At 36.4% G+C, this 23,792-nt stretch overlaps 1 protein-coding gene across 1 annotated transcript in view; it reads right to left on the reverse strand.

Moving 5' to 3' along the window:
• The window catches only part of fryl (furry homolog, like), a 355,547-nt gene that overhangs the window by 165,645 nt on the left and 166,110 nt on the right, over positions 1-23,792 (reverse strand). Inside the window, 4 exon segments of the mRNA XM_039751183.1 lie at positions 12,888-13,125; positions 14,665-14,772; positions 17,574-17,706; positions 20,549-20,720. Of these exon segments, the coding sequence (XP_039607117.1) occupies positions 12,888-13,125; positions 14,665-14,772; positions 17,574-17,706; positions 20,549-20,720 (651 nt within the window).

Genomic DNA, 23,792 nt, shown 5'->3' on the forward strand with positions numbered 1-23,792 from the left:
TTTCACAATAAATATTGGAAAAGGTTCTGACATGATATAGCTTGGTTTTGTATTTTTACATTATAAAAACCAACCATTTTAATAAGGGTGTGTATATTTTTTATATTACATGTACAGTCATATGAAAAAGTTTGGGAACCCCTCTCAGCCTGCATAATAATTTACTCTACTTTCAACAAAAAAAAATTAACAGTAGTATGTCTTTCATTTCCTAGGAACATCTGAGTACTTAGGTGTTTTCCGAACAAAGATTTTAGTGAGGCAGTATTTAGTTGTATGAAATTAAATCAAATGTGAAAAACTGGCTGGGCAAAAATGTGGGTACCCTTGTAATTTTGCTGATTTGAATGCATGTAACTGCTCAATACTGATTACTTGCAACACCAAATTGGTTGGATTAGCTTGTTAAGCCTTGAACTTCATAGACAGGTGTGTCCAATCATGAGAAAATGTATTTAAGGTGGTCAGTTGCAAGTTGTGCTTCCCTTTCACTCTCCTCTGAAGACTGACAGCATGGGATCCTTAAAGCAACTCTCAAAAGATCTGAAAACAAAGATTGTTCAGTAGCATGGTTCAGGGGAAGGCTACAAAAAGCTCTCTCACTGTCAGTTTCAACTGTAAGGAATGTAATCAGGAAATGCAAGGCCACAGACACAGTTGCTGTTAAACCCAGGTCTGGCAGGCCAAGAAAAATACAGGAGCAGCATACGCCTAGTATTGTCAGAATGGTTACAGACAACCCACAGATCACCTCCAAAGAGCTGCAAGAACATTTCAGCGCAATTTGCACAAAGAAATACTGTATGGCAGGGTAATGAGAAAGAAGCCCTTTCTGCACTCAAGCCACAAACAGTCGCTTGTTGAATGCAAATGCTCATTTAGACAAGCCAGATTCATTTTGGAGCAAAGTGCTTTAGACTGATAAGACAAAAATTGAGTTATTTGGTCATAACAAAAAGTGCTTTACATGGCGAAAGAAGAACACCGCATTCCAAGAAAAACCCCTGCTGCCAACTGTCAAATTTGGTGGAGGCTGTGGGGCTGTGTGGCAAGTTCAGGAACTGTGGCCCTTGTTAAAGTCGAGGGTTGGATGAATTCAACCCAATATCAACAAATTCTTCAGGTTAATGTTTAAGCATCAATCACACAGTTGAAGTTACGCAGGGGTAACACAAAACACAGTTTGAAACCTACAAAGACATTCATGCAGAGAGAGAAGTACAATGTTCTGGAATGGTCGTCACAGTCCCCTGACTTGAATATCATCAAAAATCTATGGGATGATTTGAAGCAGGCTGTCCGTGCTCGGCAGCCATCAAATTTAACTGAACTGGAGATATTTTGTATGGATGGAATGGTCAAAAATACCTCCATCCAGAATCCAGACACTCATCAAAGGCTATAGGAGGTGTCTAGAGGCTGTTATATTTGCAAAAGGAGGCTCAAATAGGTATTGATGTAATATCTCTGTTGGGGTGCCCAGATTTATGCACCTGTCCAATTTTGTTATGGTGCATATTGCATATTTTCTGTTAATCCAATAAACTTAATGTTACTGCTGAAATACTACTGTTTCCATAAGGCATGTCATATATTAAAAGGAAATTGCTACTTTGAAAGCTCAGCCAATGATAAACAAAAATCCAAAGAATTAAGGGGGGTTCCCAAACGTTTTCATATGACTGTATGTATTAAAACCATACTGTAGGCTATAAGACTGTTAGTCAAAGGGCATAAACCTGTACATGTAGGGCTGGGTGAAAAACACAACGTTAATCACAATATATCTTTCTACATAATTTTATTAATGATAATTCTATCCATTTCTAGGTCCTCAATTATAAGCCTGTATAGTAGTGCTGGGCAGTATGACCAAAATTCTATATCACGGTATTTTTCAAAATTATACCAGTTTCACGGTATTTGATGGTATTTTTATCACATGCATGAGTGGATGTTAAATATCAGGCGTTCTAATTGACAATATTCTGGACATAGTAAATTCGTCATTAGATACGGGGGTCTTTCCAGACTGTCTTAAGACTGCTGTAGTTAAACCCCTTCTTAAGAAACATAATCTTGACCCCTCTGCCTTTGAAAATTTTAGACCCATTTCTAACCTGCCCTTCTTAAGTAAAATTTTAGAGAAGGCAGTCATTATGCAGTTAAATGACCACCTAAATAAACATGCTATTCTTGATACTTTTCAGTCAGGCTTCAGAACAAATCACAGTACAGAAACTGCACTTGTTAAAGTAGTAAATGACTTGCGGGTAAATGCAGACAGAGGCCATTTATCTGTTCTCATCCTCTTAGATCTGAGTGCTGCATTTGACACCATTGATCATAATATTCTTAGAAATCGCCTTAGTCAATGGGTGGGCCTCTCTGGCAGTGTCTTAAATTGGTTTGAATCCTACCTGGCAGGGAGAAAATTCTTTGTGAGTTGTGGTAATCAAATCTCAAAGACACATGATATCCGATATGGTGTTCCACAAGGCTCTATCCTGGGTCCGCTGTTATTCTCAATCTATATGCTTCCGTTAGGTCAGATTATCTCAGGTTACAATGTGAGCTACCACAGCTATGCTGATGACACACAGCTGTACTTATCTATAGCACCTGATGACTCCGACTCTTTCGATACACTAACACAATGTCTTACTGGTATTTCTGAATGGATGAATAGTAATTTTCTCAAACTAAATAAAGAGAAAACTGAAATTTTGGTAATTGGCAATAATGGATTCAGCGAGGTTATCAGAAATAAACTTAATGCACTAGGATTAAAAGTTAAGACGGAAGTAAAAAATTTAGGGGTAACCGTTGACTGTAATCTGAATTTTAAATCGCATATTCATCAGACCACTAGGACAGCATTTTTCATTTAAGAAACATAGCTAAAGTTAGACCTCTTATATCATTGAAAGATGCTGAGAAATTAATTCACGCTTTTGTTTTCAGTAGACTAGATTACTGTAACGCACTCCTCTCAGGACTACCCAAAAAGACATAAATCATTTGCAACGAGTGCAGAATGCAGCTGCTAGAATCCTAACTGGGAAAAGAAAATCCGAACACATTTCTCCAGTTTTGATGTCACTACACTGGTTGCCTGTGTCATTCAGGATTGACTTTAAAATACTGCTTATGGTTTATAAAGCCTTAAATAATCTCGCTCCATCTTATATATCGGAATGCCTGACACGTTATATTCCAAATCGTAACCTTAGATCTTCAAATGAGTGTCTCCTTATAATTCCAAAAGCTAAACTTAAAAGAAGTGGTGAGGCGGCCTTCTGCTGCTATGCACCTAAAATCTGGAATAGCCTGCCGATAGGAATTCGCCAGGCAAATACAGTGGAGCAATTTAAAACACTGCTGAAAACACATTACTTTAACATGGCCTTTTTATAACTTCACTTTAACATAATCCTGATACTCTGTATGTTCAATTCTTCATAATAACTATTCATGGTGGCTCTAAAATCCGTACTGACCCCTACTCTCTCTTCTGTTTCTTTTTCCGGTTTCTTTGTGGTGGCGGCCTGCGCCACCACCACCTACTCAAAGCATCATGATGCTCCAACAATGATGGACTGAAAGCCAGAAGTCTACGTGACCATCATCATCAGGTCCTTCCATGAAAATATGATGATTTATGTTAGGTAGAATGCCCAGAGGGGACTGGGCGGTCTCTTGGTCTGGAACCCCTACAGATTTTTTTTTTCTCCAGCTTTTGGAGTTTTTGTTTTTTCTGTCCACCCTGGCCATCGGACCTTACTCTTATTCTATGTTAATTAATGTTGACTTATGTTTATTTTTTATTGTGTCTTCTATTTTTCTATTCATTTTGTAAAGCACTTTGAGCTACATTTTTTTTGTATGAATATGTGCTATATAAATAAATGTTGATTGATTGATTGATTGATGTTGACCACATTTTCCACTGCAATTACTGCAGAAGACTGGCTAAGAATAACCTATTCCACTGTCATAAGCATTGTACAAAAAACATTTTAATGTGCACACATGTATTAATACAGGTTTGCATGGCCCCATAAAGTGATACTTTTCAAAGGGATGGCACTAATGAAGAGAAGGAATCACATTGCATGACAGTTGCAGTCAAAATATAGAACTAATAAATAACAACAATAAAATAAATAATAGTGCAACTTCCAGTAATAATACTATTACTTCAAGACTTCAAACCCAGGTGCATTACACAGTATTCACCAAATAAAAATAAAATAAAACAAGTGCAACTTGGTGAGACATCTTTACCAACTGAACTATCATTAAGGCAAATTGCATTAATATGGACCTTGCTTCAAGCTAAGCTATATACATAAATAATAAAACTGAAACTTGCATTTATAATGCTATTTGTGGTATAGCCCTACAGAAGCATATTAGGGCCACAGTGAAGAAAAAAATATATAGTTTTTTTTTCTTCAAAGTGTCTGTATGTCGAGAATAAAGTCGACATGTTGTCATTAAAATAGAACAGGGGTCCTCAATCCCAGTCCTGGAGAGCCGCAGTGGCTGCAGGTTTTTGTTCTGACCTGGTTGCTTAATTAGAAAGCAATTCTTGCCAATAAAGCACTAACAAGCTATGAAATTAAATTAACTCTGCTATGTCAGGTCATTCTCATATCCTAGATTTTCATTCCCTTTCTATCATGCAAATGATTTGAAGGCTAAAATGGACGAGTAATTCTCAATCCTTCACTTTTTTCTCTTCATTTTTCTTCCAAGTATTTAATTAAACCCAATAGTGCAGATAAATACACACAGGTGTAAATGTAAATAAGCTAAATGGAGAAATGCTGCTCGCTCTTATCATTTGCATGTTATTGATAATAAGGAGCAATTAAAATATCTGTTTAAGACAAAATTAAGTAATAAGGGCTCAAAATCACTAAAGTGAAGCAGAAGTGTTACTTTAGCAATAAGTGATTTTTATTAAGCAACTGGGTTGGAGCAAAAACCTGCAGCCACTGCGACTCTCCAGGACCGTGATTGAGGACCCCTGAACTAGAATGTTGAAAGCTAAACTTCATCCTAAAATCAATGTTTAATTTACTAGATTTTCTCAAACCCTGTCATAAGTTAATGTAGCACATTAAATGCTTTGTGTTAAGTGTTCCCTGACCCAGTTGTTAATCGCTAAGCGCTTCTTAAACTGACTTCCTCCGCACTAAGAGGAGGCGCAGTTAGGGATCGCCACACAGAATACATTCACTTCATGATATTCCTGCTCTCTGAACATTTATAATGCTAAGTAAATACTTGATATCATTTTCATGATGAAATGCATTAAAGCAGATATTAAACATGCAAGGTAGTGAGGCGGTAGTGCTGCTCCCTCGCAGTAAGCGGTTCCCAGGTCTACGTTCAGTGTAGAGAACTTTACGGCAGGTGTGACGAGGCTTCAAAAAACTGGATGTAAGAATGGGTATCACAATTAAAACTAGTTATGAAATTAAGACCACGGAGTGTTCAGAACTTTAAAAAAAATCTTCGTTATACATGTTTAAATATGCCATCCATTCAGGATTGCGCCCATCCCAGCAAGCATTGTGTGCGAGGCAGGAGCAAATCATGAACAAGGCGCCAGCACATCACAGGGTGAATACGAGCAACACATACACTAGCAGGGTTAATAAAGCATAACAAAACCCCACATCCATGACTCTGAAAGGAAAATGAAGCACGCCGAGTAAACACACCGGAAAAACATGCAAATTCAAGGCAGGGAACACCCGGGATCCCCTTGCTGCGAGGCAGCAGTGCAACCTCCATGCCACCGTGCCCCCATATGATTAATACATGCTTTAATGCATTTCATTATGAAAATTATATCAAGTATTTATCTTAGCATTCTAAATTTTTGCAGGGAGCAGGAATATCATGAAATTAATGTATTGTGCGTGGCGAGCGCTGCCTGCACCTCCTCTTAGTGTAAGAGGAAGTCAGTTTAAGACGCACGTAGCGATTAACATGGCTTGGGGAACACTTAACACAAAGCATTTAATGTGCTACATAACTTATGACGGGGATTGAGAAAATCTAGTAAATGAAATATTCATTTTAAGATGAAGTTTAGTTTACAATGTTCTACTTTAATGACAAATTACAAGAATAAAGTCAGTATGTCGACTTTAATCTCGACAGTTATGACGAGAATAAAGTGGAAACGTCAAGAATAAAGTCAACATGTCGTCACACTATTATACAGTACCCAGGTACATTACACAGTATTGGAAAAAATAAAAATAAAAACCAAGTACAACTTGGATTGCAGTATTATCCAATAGTATATAAACAGTATTCACACATTTGAACATAATGTTCCACATCCTACCTTTTAAAACCAAAGTATCTCCAAACAACAGACACGGCTCCTTTATATGGCAAAAGTTCTACTGTGGAATCATGTTCAGCTTTATCGTCTGCTACAGCTTCAGTTTTGGAATGTTCTCTGTCCATTTTCACTGCTCAATACCTCAACTAACGCATGTATGCTACTCATGCTTGTTTAGTAGTGCAGCAGTGAAAAATGTCCCCCCTTAAACAGTTTAGGCTATTTAAACTGGTGTTGCGAAATAAGAAAAATCCATATCATAGCAAAAATAAAAAACTGTTTTTGGTATGAACCGGTACACCGCCCAGCACTACTGTATAGTATTTTATACACAGAACAAACAAAAAAAGCTTATTATTATGGTGTACTACAAACACAGTAAGTAAAAAATAAAACACTATTTGGCTTTTGTTATAATGGTCCACACATGTATGAATGAAAACATGTTAGAAGACATTATCCAATTTCAAAGCAGCACCTTTATCTTAGTCAATGAAAACAGGAATAAAATGGAATAACTTAACAATAAAAAGGTACTGTGTATTACCTTCATTGAATCAAACAAAGGGTTATTATATTCATGTACATGTTTTTCGCTAGAAATACTATGTTTGTCAACTGTCTCTGGATTTGTAATGATGAATTTAACATATAATTAAAAAAGTATTGATTTTGATGATATTTCATCATAAGATAACTGTTTCTGACAATGCATTTAACTCAATTTACAGTGTACGTTTGACATTTAGGTACACATATGCTGGTAGTAGCCCCAGAGTTCTTGCACAAACTGCTTTAATATTTCACAGATCAAGATGCAAATCTGGTGCTGCAAACAGGAATTAAGGATCTAAGAAAGTGAGCTAAAAACTTTACAATGCAAGTGGAAGTCATGTACATTACGTATTACAACTTTAAAAGAATATGCAGGAGATAAGGCAGTTTATGAATAAAGTTTTAATTTTTTTCATTATTTCTTGTTACACTGTTAAAATAAGTTGTTAAGGAGAAAAATCAATGTACTAGTTATCTAAAAATCTATTAGATGAAATAATGCACAACATGAACATTTTTATATTTCTGGTCTGAACTGGCTTTCATCACGGGTACACATAAAAAAACAAACAAGGTATGAGAATATCAACCTTTGCTGGTATGACATTAATTAATTAAAAAAAAAAACTATCTATCGCACTTTAGAATGCAATTTATTTATGTAGCATCTAAGCAGCTGAAATTAATATGTTTCTCTTTTACAATTAAGACAATCAGAGAAAAACAATTTCTAAGAAAGCATTAAAAAAAGTAAGTAAACCAATTTCCACAGTTTGCTGTATAATATGCAAATATATTACAGAGGTTAAAGAAATAACAGTTCCTGAGCCTTAAACTTTGGATTAGGTGTTACTGCAAAAACTAGAAAAAACAAAACCACACAAATATAATTTTCTGCAAAACCTCTATATCATATTAGAAAATTAAACTTAAAGAACTAATTTCAATTAACAAATCCAGTGAGATGGAGACATGGTGAAAGTGGTAGTAATGCTGAATCACAGTAAGGAGACAAGTAAGTAAGACTCCATGAATGGAGTTTGAATGTTCCTCCCATGTCTAAGTGGGTTTTCTCTGTATGCTCTGGTTTCCCGTCACTTTCCAAAGACATGCATGTTAATTGAATTGGCAATGCTAAATTCGCCCTAATGTTTGCTTGCTCTGTGATGCACTGGTTCCCTTTTCTGCCTTGCACCCTTATGCTAGCTGTGAAAGGCTCCAGCCAATCCATTCCCTGACACCCTCCCAAATGGCCCTCGATTAGAAAATGACATGATATCCAAAGAGAATATTTAATTTGCTTCCTTTTGATAACACAAATTATATCTAAATATTGCAATACCTTTAAAACTAAACATTTCATGTTAACTTTGTAAACCATAAACATTTTTAAAGTGTTTCCTTTTCATAATGAAAGTAAATGAGATTACAGCATATATATGGAGAAATGAATGTCAACACAGAATACTGACACTTAGGAAATAATGAAAGTAATAAACATAACCTTAAATAACAAAGTGCAATGCCAATTATTTTCTCACTCTTAAGATTAAAAAAAAAACTTCCTGAAGCTAATTTAAACAGTCAATCTTCAAAGCATATCTTGGCTCACTGACAAATTTTTATATATGTCAATGTGTAGTTGAGCTGTTATGAATGACTGATCATATTCCTTGATAAATGTAACAATACACAGAGTTTGGCTACTTACTCAATCTGGCACAGACGCAGCAGCAGCTGTAGTACTGGCTTTTCACTCCTTACAATATTGATATACAGTAAATGGGAGGTTACAAATACTTTTCCCTATTATGTGCCACGCTATACTGTAGCTTCAAATGCCATGTTCAATTGTTATCAAACAGAACAAAAATTGCAGTTTCCTAGTGAATCTCCCAAAATTCTTACCTGAAATGTACGTGAATGTAAAGACGTGGGAAGGTCACAAATGGTAAATTCAAACTTTCTGTACAATGCAGAACATGGTTTGTTTCATTTGGGACTCCCAAGTACCAAGGCATTGTCCTTTATTCTCTATTTCTAACTAATTCACTGCCATTTATATTTAACAATTTCTTCTACGGCTATTGTGTCTTCCACAGCCTTAAAAACTTTGATTTAATCTGAAATGGATTGGGTAAAAGACTGTTGTTTTGGATACCATTGCTAATTGTGAAATACTATTATATAATTGGTTAAAATACTTCCAAAACAAAAACCCTTCTTATTGTTTTTTCAAATAGTTGTTACTAGTTTAATAAACTGTAAAAATAGTCAGTGAATATTTTTATGAACCTGAATTGATCATATGCTGGAAATTCAGTGAATATTTTTATGAACCTGAATTGATCATATGCTGGAAATTATTCATGTTGCTGGAGAACTTTAAGTCCTGATATTATAAAAAGTACAATTATAAAACTGGTTCTTATTCTACAAATAAAACTGATCAAAAAACAACAATATTTAATTTCTATAACACTTTTATTACTTACTAGCAAAATATACGCGCTTCGCAACGGAGAAGTAGTGTGTTAAAGAAGTTATGGAAAAGAAAAGGAAACATTTTAAAAATAACGTAACATGATTGTCATGACTGTTATGAGTGTTGCTGTCATCAAGTATTTGATTATCATTATTTCTTTGAATCATGTTCATATTTGGAAGATGTATTGTGTTCAAGTTACATTCCGTGTTTGTCAACCGTTGTAAAGATAACAGGTTTCATTTATCGAAGTGTTCAGTACCCAAATCGGTACACGTGAATCTAAGATGTTTAACAGGCATTCCCGGTATTAAGTTGTGGATTTGCCTGTGAATATTTAACGGCAGCATGTCTATGAAGTTAATTTAAACTTAAGCTTTACACCTTGCTTACCTATTTATATGTCTACAAAGGCTTGTTCAGCCTCGGAGGGTTGTTCCTTTTTTACTGCATCAATAAACAGCTCGTCTTCCTCTTTATCTGAGAAAATCACACACTGCATGCACGGTTTTACCTTTCCCAGTCCTCGGTAGTGGTTCAATCAATCAGATTTTTTACACTGTCTTCCTTTAGCTGGACATTGACTTTTTCCACCGTGTGCTTTGATTCCGCAGTAGCTGCACTTATGAATATGCTTGTATGCGTCACTCGCTTCATATTCGTTTGCTGCCTTCTCAATTGTGTAATGAGTTTTTTGTTCAGCGCTCTTTGGAGCTCTTGCTTGTTGTCTGCATACACAGTTCACAGTTCACATGAGCCGCTTGGAGTACGTGCATCAAAGGTTCTCAGCTGTGCTTGTGCTATCTCGTGCGATCTTGAGATGTCTATGGCTTTATTTAATGTTAGCTCAGTGTGGTGTTATGGGTCCACAGCTCGTTGAGTAAAGGCCATTTTTAAATAAATAATCAATGTGCTCGCGGCTTAGTGAGGGGACGTTGGGCCATAGTGGGCCGCGGGACGATCCGTAGGGTGTGGGCGTTTCTCACCTAGTGCACAGGTGAGGAACTGCCCACATTCATGATTGTCCCGTGGCTAATGCTGCAGCTGCTGTGGCCCTCGTCATTTTTAAAAAGAAGCGCGAGTCGGTTTTAAAGAAGAGGTGTAAAAACGATCGGAGAGAAAAAAGAAAGGAAAAGAAGACGGAGGTTGTAGGGAGTGAGCGAGTGTGGAAGCAGGCGGTGCCGGAGAGAGACAGACACGCGGTGCGTGCATGTGGTGAGCGTGGCGATCGGCCGTGGGCAGCTGTATGGAAGCTGGGTGTTAGGCCAACACCTAGATGTTTGAGTTGAGGTTGCTCCCGCTGAGTGAGCAGGTAGCGGGAGTGCCTAGAGGAAAGCGACGAGCCGCAGAAGGCCGTGGAAAGGCAGCGGAAGTCAGGAGACTTGGTGGTGGGAATCCCCAACGTGAGCGACCTGGCCGTTGTGGGAAACCAAGTTCTCGGGACTGGGATGAGTGCCATACCGGAGCCAGGGTTCGGGAGGTCTCCAGTCTCGTGCGTGTGTTTCAGGAGGGCAGCTGCAGAGAGCGTCTTGCCTGCTGCTGGGCCCAAACGGGATTAGCAGGTGAGACGCTAACAGAAAAGCACTGGATTTGTTTGTTGGTTTTTAAGACTGCTTCCTGATCATTTTAACCTCCGATTTTAAGGATTGTTTTTTCTATTTATTGATTTTTAACCTCCACGTGTTCTTTTTATGGATTATTTATTTAATGAAGAACTGCACTATTTATTGGAACACTGTTTTTGATTTGTTGACTGTTTTAATAAAAGCACTTTTGCACTTTTTACCTTCCCCTTGCTCAGATGCTCAATTTGCCTCCACTGACTAGCTCACTCGGTTACATTATCGACGGTGTTGGGTTCATGTGCTTCCAATAGCAAAGGGAGTGTGGAGCCAGAACCCACATCGTCACACTCAGACCCGGCACTTAAAAGTTTTTGTCGCACTTTCGCTGAGTTTGTGCCAAACACTATTCTATCCCTGACCATCTCATCTTCTTTTACATAAACACAGTCCTTCACCAGCAATTTTAACTCCGTTACAAAGTGATCAAAAGTCTCGTTTATACCCTGCGTCTTCTCATTAAACTTGTATCTCGCGAATATCGTATTCATCTTAGGCATGACAAACGCCTCAAAACGATCATAGTAAGTTTTTAGTACCTTGGCTTCCTCCTGGGTGAGAGTCCATGTGTTAAAAATGTCTCTTCCTTTTTCCCTAGTCCACAGGAGCAGGTAGCTGCATTTCTCACGCTTGCCTTTGCCTTTTAGCGGGCCAGAAAACATAAGCTCCACATGCTGTCAGAACTTTTTCCATTCTCCCGGCAGGTTAAGAGAATCCCAGTCAATTCGTGGCGAGGGAACTCCAACAAAATCCATGACTGTCCTCTATTCTAACACCATGTCTTGTTTTCACAAATTGTGAAAAATTAAATGATGGCGAGACTTTCTTTTAAAGTATGCAGGGGAACTTCATTTATTACAGCTCTTACATTCACGGCATCCGTGCTCTAAATTAACTTCCATAATAGTAACCTTAAGATCCCTAATTTCTGGTGCATTCCTGATGACATAGGTGCCTAAACCACGCCTGATAATAATACATTTCAATGGCATATAAATATTATAGTGATCACCTCGATAGACATCTCACCACCCAAATCGATACTCGAGAATCTAAGATTTTTAACAGGCATTCCCGGTATTAACTTTTTGATTTGCCTGCGCATATTTAACGGCAGCATGTCTTTTGGATTGCTGCTGACGGACGGCCTTATATGGGCAGTCACTCAATTACGTGGGAGGCGTGCGTATGAGGGACGCAACATAGGCAGGCAACCAACTACGTGGGAGGCGTGATGATGGAGGACGCAACTCCGCCTCACATCGTGACCGAGCTGCAGGCTATGGCCGTACATATGTATGTAAGTAGGATTCAGTTATGACCGTTACGCATAGAATTTTTTGTAAGTAAGCTGTAAGGAACGAGCCTGCCAAATTTCAGCCTTCTACGTACATGGGAAGTTGGAGAATTAGTGATGAGTGAGTGAGTTAGTCAGTGAGGGCTTTGCCTTTTATTAGTATAGACTGAAGCAAAAGTAGGCATGAAAATGGAAGGATGGATGGATGTATACAAAGATGTACAGTTAACCTATCTGGTGAGAGACGTTAATGGAGAGGTGCAAAGAAATTTAAGGTGCCCGGAGATTACGAGTTTTTCCATAGGCTTCAGGGATTCTAGTGTTAACTTTAGCCATGTTAATTATAGCTCTGCTCTGCAATAAAAAATAAAAACTACTGATAATATGGGACTACTAATACTTAGTTCATTTAACAAAGACTAAATACTCCTTTTAACGTACATTCCAGTAATTCTAGTGTAAATTATTAGTTTACTTTAATATGATATAAGAAATTGTGTTACATAATTTTTATCAATTGTTATTAAACACTGAGAATAGGAAAAATGATTTACATACCTGAGTCTCTTGACTCTTGTTACTTGACTGTACTGCTTGCCTCCACTGGCTAATAAGCTGGATTAGCATTTTCACAGCATTATCCAGGAGTGTGGGATGAACATCAGTAACTTCTCGCACAGTGAAATACACAAATCCGGAAAGCACATCTTCTCGCCACTCAGGAAAATCAAGCATTAGAGCTTGTAGCGTAGTAAAGGCATGCTGTCGCAGCTCCTCATCCATGTGGATAGTTAACCTAAAACAAAACTTAAAATTTCAATGCAAGCATACAAACACAGAAAACATAGCAATCAAAATAAAGTCACACAAGGATTTAAAAAGCATGCTACAGTATACAAAATGCTCAAAGAGTTAAAAAAATAATATATATATATATATATATATATATATAAAAATACACACACAAGCATACACAGACTTTTCCTATAATGAAAATTAACTCGGTAAAACGGAAACGGTAGGTATGATGTTTTAAATACTAATTATTTCAGTATAAAGTGATATAAAAGATAAAAACCAGTAATCCACAGCAACCACTAACATTTTAAAACAGTACAACAAATACATGAAAAGCATGTACATTTTAAGGATCACAGTGGTTCACTTATGTACTGTACTTTGATGTTTGTACACAGCTGTGGACTAAGCTGTGAAGCTAGTATGGTATTTTCGCAGGATCATCCCCAGCTCCAAGTTGAACTGCAACAAAAAAACACCTGTGTATCAAAGTTGGAGACCAGCAGATCCGTGTGCACACTTCAATAGAAAGGATCAAGTACCACCTTTTATCTAAGTTGGCCTTCGAACAAAAAAATTGTTATTCCCTCTAATAATAGCAGATGTCCTAAATATGATTACATATGTGCTGGAATTTGTACCTGTTGATCTTCATAATTAGAGGGAGCACTATTAACTCAAACAAAAGGCATAATCAATTTTAGACATACTACTCGGGAAACTGACTTTTTAAAATTACATCATGGTAATGAGCATCAGATATATTTTTTATATCAAGTCTCCCTAAGTGTGTTGTATATAAGGTATTGTAAGTATATGTCATGTTGCAAAATGATGTGGAGGTTTAAAATACAACAAACATAGCAAGACTGACAGAAATGTTTTAATACATAAGTAAGCTTTACTGTTGTTTTATTTAACAATCAACAGTACTTAAAAGTACCTCTTAGAACTAGACGAAGCAAGCATTTTAACAAAACAGTATATGGATATTGCTAAGGTTTTGTGGCTCTTAGTGAATTAACAGATTGATACAACAATGTCTACAATGAGGGTGACTGTACAGCAGAGATTAATAAAATGTCATGAACCAAAGACTACAAAATGTGACAAAACTCATTTTATATATGGGAAGCAGACTTGTCATCTGAGGGAGAGCTATGTTTACTAACCTTAAAAACATCCAAATTCCCCAAAGCCAACTCAATTACATTTCAAGTTAAACTTGACTGATACATTAGTTAATAACATCTGGAACACATATCATTTTTAATAAAAAAGTTGAAATTTACAAGTTAATCAGTTCAACACATTCTAAATCATGGACATAAATGCTTTAACAGATAATTTACATTTTTAATTGCACAAGGAGGCAGTCCATTGCTCAGTTTCATTTCATTATAGTACAACATTCCAAAGCATGTGTGTATACTTTTTTTAAAGAACATAAAGTCTTAAATAATGACTTATCATATTCTTAGTTAACACCAACCACATTCAAAAAGCACTATGGTTGCTTAAAAGCTATGACTCTTACTTTGCAAGAAGTTCAATCAGATCTGCTCTGCTCATACCATCTGGAATCAACCTTGGTATAGCTGCTACACATGTCCTGAACAAGTCGATCTTTGGCTTTCGTTCACCACTGAAAAAAAGATAACAATGTCAGCTGTTTTCCAATTTCAATACATAATGCTGATGCTTTAATTTCTGTTATGAAATCATAATTCTGATCCATGAATGCATAATATTTAAAAAGTGTTTGGAAAAACCAGAATCAAAACTACTATCACCAAAAAAAAAAAAAAAACAAGTAGTACACATTTTTTCATGTGTAAAAACATTAATTTCAACCATTGCTGAACTCACTTGATATCGTTATTAGGTTTTCTATTAATAATAATAAATAGAGCTGTGCAGGTATGAAATATATTTTCTTGTTTGCAACATGTATGAGAAATTTACTATACATGATTTTAAAAGCTAAAACAATTCAATAGTTATTCACAATAAAATAAGTTAAATTCAAAATTTGATCAATTAACCAATAATACATTCATTTCTGTAGCTGATACAGGCTTTCATTCTAAATTACTGAATTATCTTTTAAAAAAAAACTGTTGCACACTAATAATATTTCATAAAACATTTTAATGTATTTGTAAATGACAAAAGCATTCAAACGTTTGTTTGTTTTTTTGTGCATTAAAACAACAAATTAAATCTTTTTGAGTTCCTTTCCAGTATTTTTTTCAGTTGTTGACATATTTTTGGCTCATTTGAAGTAAAAACATAAAATAAGCTGATCCTAACCATGTAATACCTAACCAGTCCATATATATCAAATTATTAAAATAAAACTGAAAGGCAACAAGTGTCTTGTTAGGGTGCTAACATCAACAAAATCAGGTTTTATCCAGATACATCCTGCATGGCACTTTAAGTGCACTGAAGAAAGATGCAGTAAACCAGTTCAATTAATCTCAGTGACAACCAAATTCAAATAACCCAGTCTCATCACAATATGAAACTTCTATTAAATTAAATGTATTAGCACCCAACAAGACATTGGTAAAAACAAAAGAGAAAATCATATACTATATAAAATGGGAAATGCCCCATAATTAAAGCCTGCACAATTCCATACTTCAGAAATGTCCAGATGTAAAAGGAAACCTTTAAGCTTTCCTGACTGAAACATTACTATGATATGGACTGCAGGGATTAAAGTGAAAAAAAATCTTCTGACTGAACTTTTTTCAGGCCAAGCCATATTCCTTTAACAAACACTTTATTTAAATAGTTGAGACCAATAACGTTTTAAGGGGAGATTAAACCGCTTTAATATTGCCAGTTTGCATATTTTAAAAGCTATTTGTAATCTTTGAAAAAAAATATACCTTGACAAATAATCAACCATCTGCCACACATTTTTTCAGTGCATGTTTTTATGTATCTTATAACACCAAACAATGTTTTGTGAAACTATTAATAATTAACAGGAAAAAAAGTAACAGCACCACCATTAAATTCCAAAAAGTGCTTTTCTTGTGCAAATGTCTCTAGAGTGCTTTTCACTTTTTCTGCTTTTTGGCTGTGAAACCATATTCCTGAAGCTTGGCTACACCTGACACCCGTTTTAGTGTTTGACTAGCTACATGTGCAGGAGTGGCTCCAGGAGAGGTGGAGGGGGTGGAGGCTGTAGCAGCAGTTTTGCCTTTAACTCCAGGGGTGGAGGAGAAAGAGGCTGTAGCAGCAGCTTTACCTTTAACTCCAACAGTGGAGGAGGTGGAGACTGTAGCAGCAGAGCCTTTAACTGCAGGGGTGGAGGCTGTAGCGGCAGCTTTTCGTTTGACAACTGATTGCATTAAATTAACTAGCGGTTGTGAGACTGTGAACGACAGGTCATGCTCCGCTATGAAAGAACATATGCGCACTTTTACATCGCACACACGGTCGGCCATAGATGCATGAATCTCCGTTGTGGTACTTGTCGCACCAGGCAGGGAGCATGTGTACTGTAGAGCACGAACGGCAGCATTGTGACTAGCTTCTGATTGATGGCGAGCTAGCACTTTTTTGCCATTATTGCCATATTGAAGTTTCCTGTGGCATAATGTGCAAAAACACGTACCTGGTTTGATTTTTTTAGCCCACGAACTAAAAGGCTTGCCATTCTCCCCAATTTCGCTAAGCCAAGCCCATCTCCATTTATTTTTTACATTTATCAATCTCCGAAACATCGGAGCCTTCCTGCATTATAAGTGTGTCCATGCTATCTTAAATATAGTTATACCTCAGCCGTAGCCTGACATGTACTTCTTCAGAACTAAACCACAACCCGGAGTGGATCCACACCGGAGTGATAACAAAACGCTTAGAGTGGCGAGAGGAACGTGCACTGGCTCCACTCCAGGCTTTGATCACATCCTCCTCAGCTGACTGAATACACTTTGTCTTTCCTTAATTTAAGACCTATTTAAACTAAAATTAAGACATTTATTACACTATTTGAGAAATGTAAGCATATATATACAGCATTAAAATTATGAAAAGTGAATTTAAAACATTAAGGACAGGCGGAACAGTGTAATTGACGGAAATTTGTCGTAACGACGGAGAACTTTAATCCCTGTGCTAATATATGTATTTTATAATTGATTTCACTAAATTATTTTTCCTGAAAAAGACAAATACAGAACATGACCAGAAACGCATTAATTGTATCTGCTTCAAAACAGTTTTAAAAATGTAAGAGTTTTAAACGTAGCTGAGACTCTTTGATTATCATTATTTAATGCTTCTAAGAAATATTGCAATGGTTAAGATGAAACAATGCACAAACCCCTTTCAGGAAATGGCATAAATAGATTAGCTTCAGGTAAAATAGAATAGAAGAGGCATTATGAACTCATTAAGAAGAGAAAAACATAATGTTATACACACGTGATCATGTCTTCAGGCTCCTTATTTGACATCTGCACATTGGTCATACTCATAGACCTTCCTACTTCCTTATCAAGGTGCCGTAGAATATTATCTAGTGCTTTTCTTACTTGAGGATAATACAGTGACATGCCTGTAGGGGGAAAAAGATAATGACTATTTATAAATAACTGGTTTCACAACAAATACCATGGCTTTGTTCAGTTAACAGAGATTTGAATTGAACATATCAGTACATAAAATACAGTCATTAGTACATTTTAAAAACTAATGCTTTTGTCATAATCACTCATTAATAAGCATGTCAATAGCAGGGAATTTCAAAGAGAAGGAATGAGCCTAGCTATTTTTTAATTACCGTTTAAAAGAAAAAACATATATATGGTTAAAATAAGAACATTTATTATTATCTAAATGACAAGCTGAAAACCTTTAATGACAAAATGCATTGGATATCATATTTCACAGTATGCTAGACCTGATATGTTCAGCAGTGCTCTGGAAATGCCACAGGGTACCCTATCCCCTCTTTGATCTGACATACATATAATGGTGCGCTGGAAAAAATGAAATATGATATACATTATATACCACTCCAAAAATACCATTAAGGACCCATCCCCCAACCCTCTCAGTCTTCGATCTAATATACACAGAATGGTGTGAGGTCTTTGATATAATCAGAGTCACTAACAAAGTGTTCCAAACTTCACCTTTTAATTGATGTGAAACTGGGTTGTGCAGCCAAAATGGTTGAGAGACAATGCTGTAAAATAAGCAACATTAACAAAGACAAATTTAATGGACAACAGGGCCTATACTGCCAATATGTAAGGCTTTACACCAATGGTGAGGAAGTACTCAACAAATTTACTTAAGTAAAAGTACAAATAAGCAAGCAAAAATGTACACTAGTAAAAGTTGACACACCACATTGACCTCTCTACTTAAATACAAGTAAGTAAGTACAGCCAATTCTCATTATCTGCGGACAATACATTCCTGAAAAAAAACATGGATACTGAAGCACTGAAATAGAAAAAATGGGATTAGGTTACAGCAGGATTGAGGAAGTCATCCAGATGCACTGGCCCTACACTCTTGCCCATCAAGACTCAGTAATGATCCTTTCACTGTTTTACTTATAGAAAACTTGTTACAACTTTTACTTTGTCTAAAGCCAATTTTGATCAACTTTACTACACCGTCCATTTGGTAGTAGAGTGGAACTTAATCATGGCAAACTTATGACCTGCACTTACTGAGAATTACTGGTTGATGGGAAACAAATTCAAAGCAACTTTCTTGATCATAAAAGGGGTTCAACAGCTTACCTAGACCTTTCAGTACGGGGTAGACACAGTCTGATCCATTCAGTGTACCACACAAGTTGCCCTGGATATCTAAGAGCATCACAGACCTTTCATTGCTCAATTTCAGTGTTGCTCATGTCTGATTGGTCCCTCCAAATTATTAAAATGCTGTGCACTACTGCAATATCATCCTCCTAGTATCCGTTCCCATCTCCATACAATACCATCCTGCGGCATGCAATACGTTATACACTTAAAATAGAAATTAAGTGAATTTGCGGGAATGGTCTGTGCATAACAAGGATTTACTGTACTTGTAAATTACTGATGGGCATTTCAATTCACTTTACTGAATTGATTATTTTGAACTACCCACATAGAAATAGTGTTGCAGTTTCCACACGCTGTGACCAAAATGTATGCAAATACACTTGAGTTAAAGTCTGCAATGTGTAAACTGTGGAGTAGAGGTTAAATCAATGAACAAATATGCGTCTTTGTCCCAATCATTATGGAGGGCACTGTGAGTGAATTAATTCTCTTGGTTTGTTTGATCAATTTTTAAGATTAGACACCGGGGCATAATTTAATAATTTATAAATTATATAAACAGTATATTTATGTGCATGTCTCTAGATAGTTAATTTTATAATTTACAAAATAATTAATACAACACTACCTTGCTTCAGTACACAAAATATGACAAAACATTTAAGATCCATAATCAAAATAAGACGTTACAGATACACAGGTAAACCACAATCTTGTAACTCGTTCTTGGGTGATGATACAGTTCACAAATCAAATGAACAAAGATAGTGCAAATGGCTAATTTGTTGAATGTACAAAGGGACACAAATATATTAATTTTAAAACTGTTTATATATCCAGTTGAAAACAATTCCAATAAAGAATTGTACAAAACAAAGCAATAAATACATTCTAATATAAATGTATTGTTGCTGTATTCTACTCATATGACGAATAAGAAAATCATCAGTGTCAGTGTTCATTCACTGATATTGAACTCAAAAGAATCATAAGTAAAGTTTAGTCAAGAGTCATGATTCAGGTGGTTCTTGTGCATGCGCTTTAAATATTTGCTAATTTCAAGGAAACAAAAGATACTAATGACATCACGCAGGACATGCATCGGCATTAGGCTCCCATTAAGCTGCACTGAATCACTTCCCTCATGCTCGTGAATCAGTTTTTTTGACTAACTGAAACAGTCACCCATCACTATTGTAAATATACAAAGTATTCAAGTAAAAATACTTATTGAAATGTACATCCTAATACAATAGTATGGCATTACGTTTATTATATAGTTTCTGATATATGCAAAAATAGTACAGGTTGTGCCATTTTAATTATGGATGATACCGATTATGCAACTAACCATGCTGGATAAGGATCTTCACAGGGCCCTAACTAAACAGAGAAAAAGATTAATATTCTGTGATTCCGTGTTACACAATTCAAAGTGTTGCTTTTTTTAACTTAAACTTACTTTTGACTAACTAAAACTGTAAAGCAACTCTAACTGTAAAGAGTCTTTGAGACTTCAAAATTAATATGAATGAATTGTGAATTCAATGCACAGTGTTTGTACATATATATATATTTTTTTTGCACTGGCATAAAATCATGGGAACCTACCAATAACTTTTGCCTCTTCATCTGTTAAAGTAGTATTGAGAAAGACCTTTTTAACTCTCAATGTGTTCCCAGAAGGCAAAACAACTCCAGTTGTAGGCATTGGTGGTTCTCCGTCCTTCTGCTGTAGACTGTCGGCTATCACCAAGAAAGCTCTCAAACCTATGTTCATTCTCTGAAATAAAACACTACGGTCAGGACACATTTAAAAACAGATGAGTAGATCTTGCTTAACAATGCCTTAAAATACAGTATTACAACATGTAACAGACAATGTCAAGAACTATAAGTTTTCTCTTTAACAACATATAATCATTCTAAAACTGAACAATTTCTTCATCAACATTTTGAAGAGCACTTCACTGTCTGGAGGATTTCCTGTAAATCATCATTTTAAAAAATTTCCACCCGTCTTCTGGAATATTCTCGAGCTTTGCAAAATGTATGGGCTACCTGTCCCTGTCTAATAAGTTACTGGCACTCAAGCATGAATTCCTGCTAATCTGAAGAACAGTATGTTGCTATTTACTTCTATTTTAAGATGAATTAACTATTGTTGGGAATGCTCATACAAGTAAGTGGTCTTCAAAATATGTTGATAAAGAGGTTCTAGGGTTTTTAAGGTCAACTGAGTACTGTGTCTGCACAGAAATGTTATTTGGGGCCATGCCACCTATATTGTATAACCATGGACAGTCTGTGTAATTTTCACTGCCACCTTTTGTGCAAAAACAGTGCTCAATCAGTCTAAAACTCTTGTAGATAACAACTCCTCATTTACTTTCAAGAAGCACTGCTCAGTTTAACAGACATTCAGTGAAAGTCACTGTACATAAACATGTTCTTGATAGTATATGGGATTTTGGAATCTAATAAAGCTGTACAAACAGACTGATAACTTCTTTTTGGTATGCAAAAAATTTAAATCTCTTTTATGACTCTGTTTGTGCCGATTATGCTTTCTTTTGCTCATTAACAAGATACAGAAATGTCCCCTTCAGAACGTTTCAATCCAAGTTCCTGGAATGTCACCATAGACAATCAGACATTAAATGTCTATTACTTAAAATGGACTCCACTGACCAAAAGTTTGGAGTTTGCTAAAAGACACCTGAAGGACTCTGAGATGGTGAGAAATAAGATTATCTGGTCTGATGAGACCAAGATAGAACTTTTTGGCCTTAATTCTAAGCGGTATGTGTGGAGACAACCGGGCACTGCTCATCACTTGTCCAATACAGTCCCCACAGTGAAGCATGGCATTGGCAGCATCATGCTGTGGGGGTGTTTTACAGCTGCAGGGACAGGACGACTGGTTGCAATCGAGGGAAAGATGAATGCGGCCAAGTACAGGGATATCCTGGACAAAAACCTCCTCCAGAGTGCTAAGGACCTCAGACTGGGCCGAAGGTTTACCTTCCAACAAGACAATAACGCTAAGCACACAGCTAAAATAACGAAGGAGTGGCTTCACAACAACTCTTGACTGTTCTTGAATGGCCCAGCCAGAGCCCTGACAAACCCAATTGAGCATCTCTGGAGAGACCTAAAAATGGCTGTCCACCAACGTTTACCATCCAACCTGACAGAACTGGAGAGGATCCCCAAATCCAGGTGTGAAAAACTTGTTGCATCTTTTCCAAGAAGACTCATGGCTGTATTAGCTCAAAAGGGTGCTTCTACTAAATACTGAGCAAAGGGTCTGAATACTTAGGACCATGTGATATTTCAGTTTTTCTTTTTTAATAAATCTGCAGCAATTTCAAAAATTCTTTTTTTTGTCTGTCAATATGGGGTGCTGTGTGTACATTAATGGGGGAAAAAATTAATTTAAATGATTTTAGCAAATAGCTGCAATATAACAAAGAGTGAAAAATTGAAGGGGGTCTGAATACTTTCCATACCCACTGTATAAACAAGATAAAAGAGAAGTAAATAAAAAAAGAATGAGTGTTAACTGATATTGGGAACATTTTGTTATTTAACATGTGGTCCTGTGAATGTATCCTATTTCCAAAAATTAAAAAAAGTGATTGTAACAAATGTATAAAATGGAATTAAAACATCCATCCATCCATTTTCTAACCCGCTGAATCTGAACACAGGGTCACGGCGGTCTGCTGGAGCCAATCCCAGCCAACACAGGGCACAAGGCAGGAACCAGTCCTGGGCAGGGTGGCAACCCACCGCAGGACACACACACACACACCCACACACCAAGCACACACTAGGGCCAATTTGGAATCGCCAATCCACCTAGCCTGCATGTCTTTGGATTATGGGAGGAAACCGGAGCGCCGTAATTAAAACAAATGTAGCAAAAAGTACTGTAGTGTGAAGGAACTTAAAGTCTAGACCGTTGTTATTCAATTAAATGGCATTCATAGGTAAATTTGTAAGAATTATACAGACACAAAAAAAATAACACCCAATATTTACCATTTGGTAATCTATCCCTCAAGAGAAAGTAGATGAAGAACTCTGCTTTAAATGGTCTCTTCCGCTGCCTGATTTCTGCTAGTGTCAGGATGAACAAATATAAAATACAAATATACGGTTTTGGAATACTTTGGTTCCTGCCTGCTAATTCTGTTTTATAGATGCACTGCCAAATTTGGCTTTGCTTCCAAAATGTTTATAATGTATGTATATATGACGTATGTATAATGTACAGAGTGTCAATAGCAGCCCATAAATTTCCTTTTAAAATATATTTATGCTTCTAAAAAAACCATAGCCTGCCAAGTTCTTTAGTACTCTTATCAAAAATAAGCAGCAGTACAAACAATATAAGAGAGCAGAATTCATTGTATTACAAGAATGCTGCATGTGATAAACTGATGGTGAATTGCCCAGTCCAAAAACTAAATTACTTCTAGACAAACACTGGCTCCTGTAATATGCGAAACTGTCATTAAGATAAGGATTAAAAACCAAATGTTGTTATTCAAGGGGACATATCATAACATGCCAGTGTACAGAGTGGATTTACTGTACATAAAAAAAATGTAACTATTATAAATAAGGATAGCAAATTATTTCTGCCTACAAGTAAAAGATTGTGAAGTTTGTATGTTCTCCTCATTCTCTGTGACTTTTTCCCCAGGAATGTCTGCATCCCAAAGATGTGAGCATTAGGTTAATTGGCAGTTCTAAACTGGGCATATCTGCTTGTTATGTAATAAGCCACCAATTTAAATGCAGCAGTTTGTATATTAAATAAAAATTGCCATCCTTGTGTCTTTTT

The sequence above is a fragment of the Polypterus senegalus genome, chromosome 4 (genome assembly GCF_016835505.1).
Source record: "Polypterus senegalus isolate Bchr_013 chromosome 4, ASM1683550v1, whole genome shotgun sequence".
NCBI classification, from domain to species: domain Eukaryota; kingdom Metazoa; phylum Chordata; class Cladistia; order Polypteriformes; family Polypteridae; genus Polypterus; species Polypterus senegalus.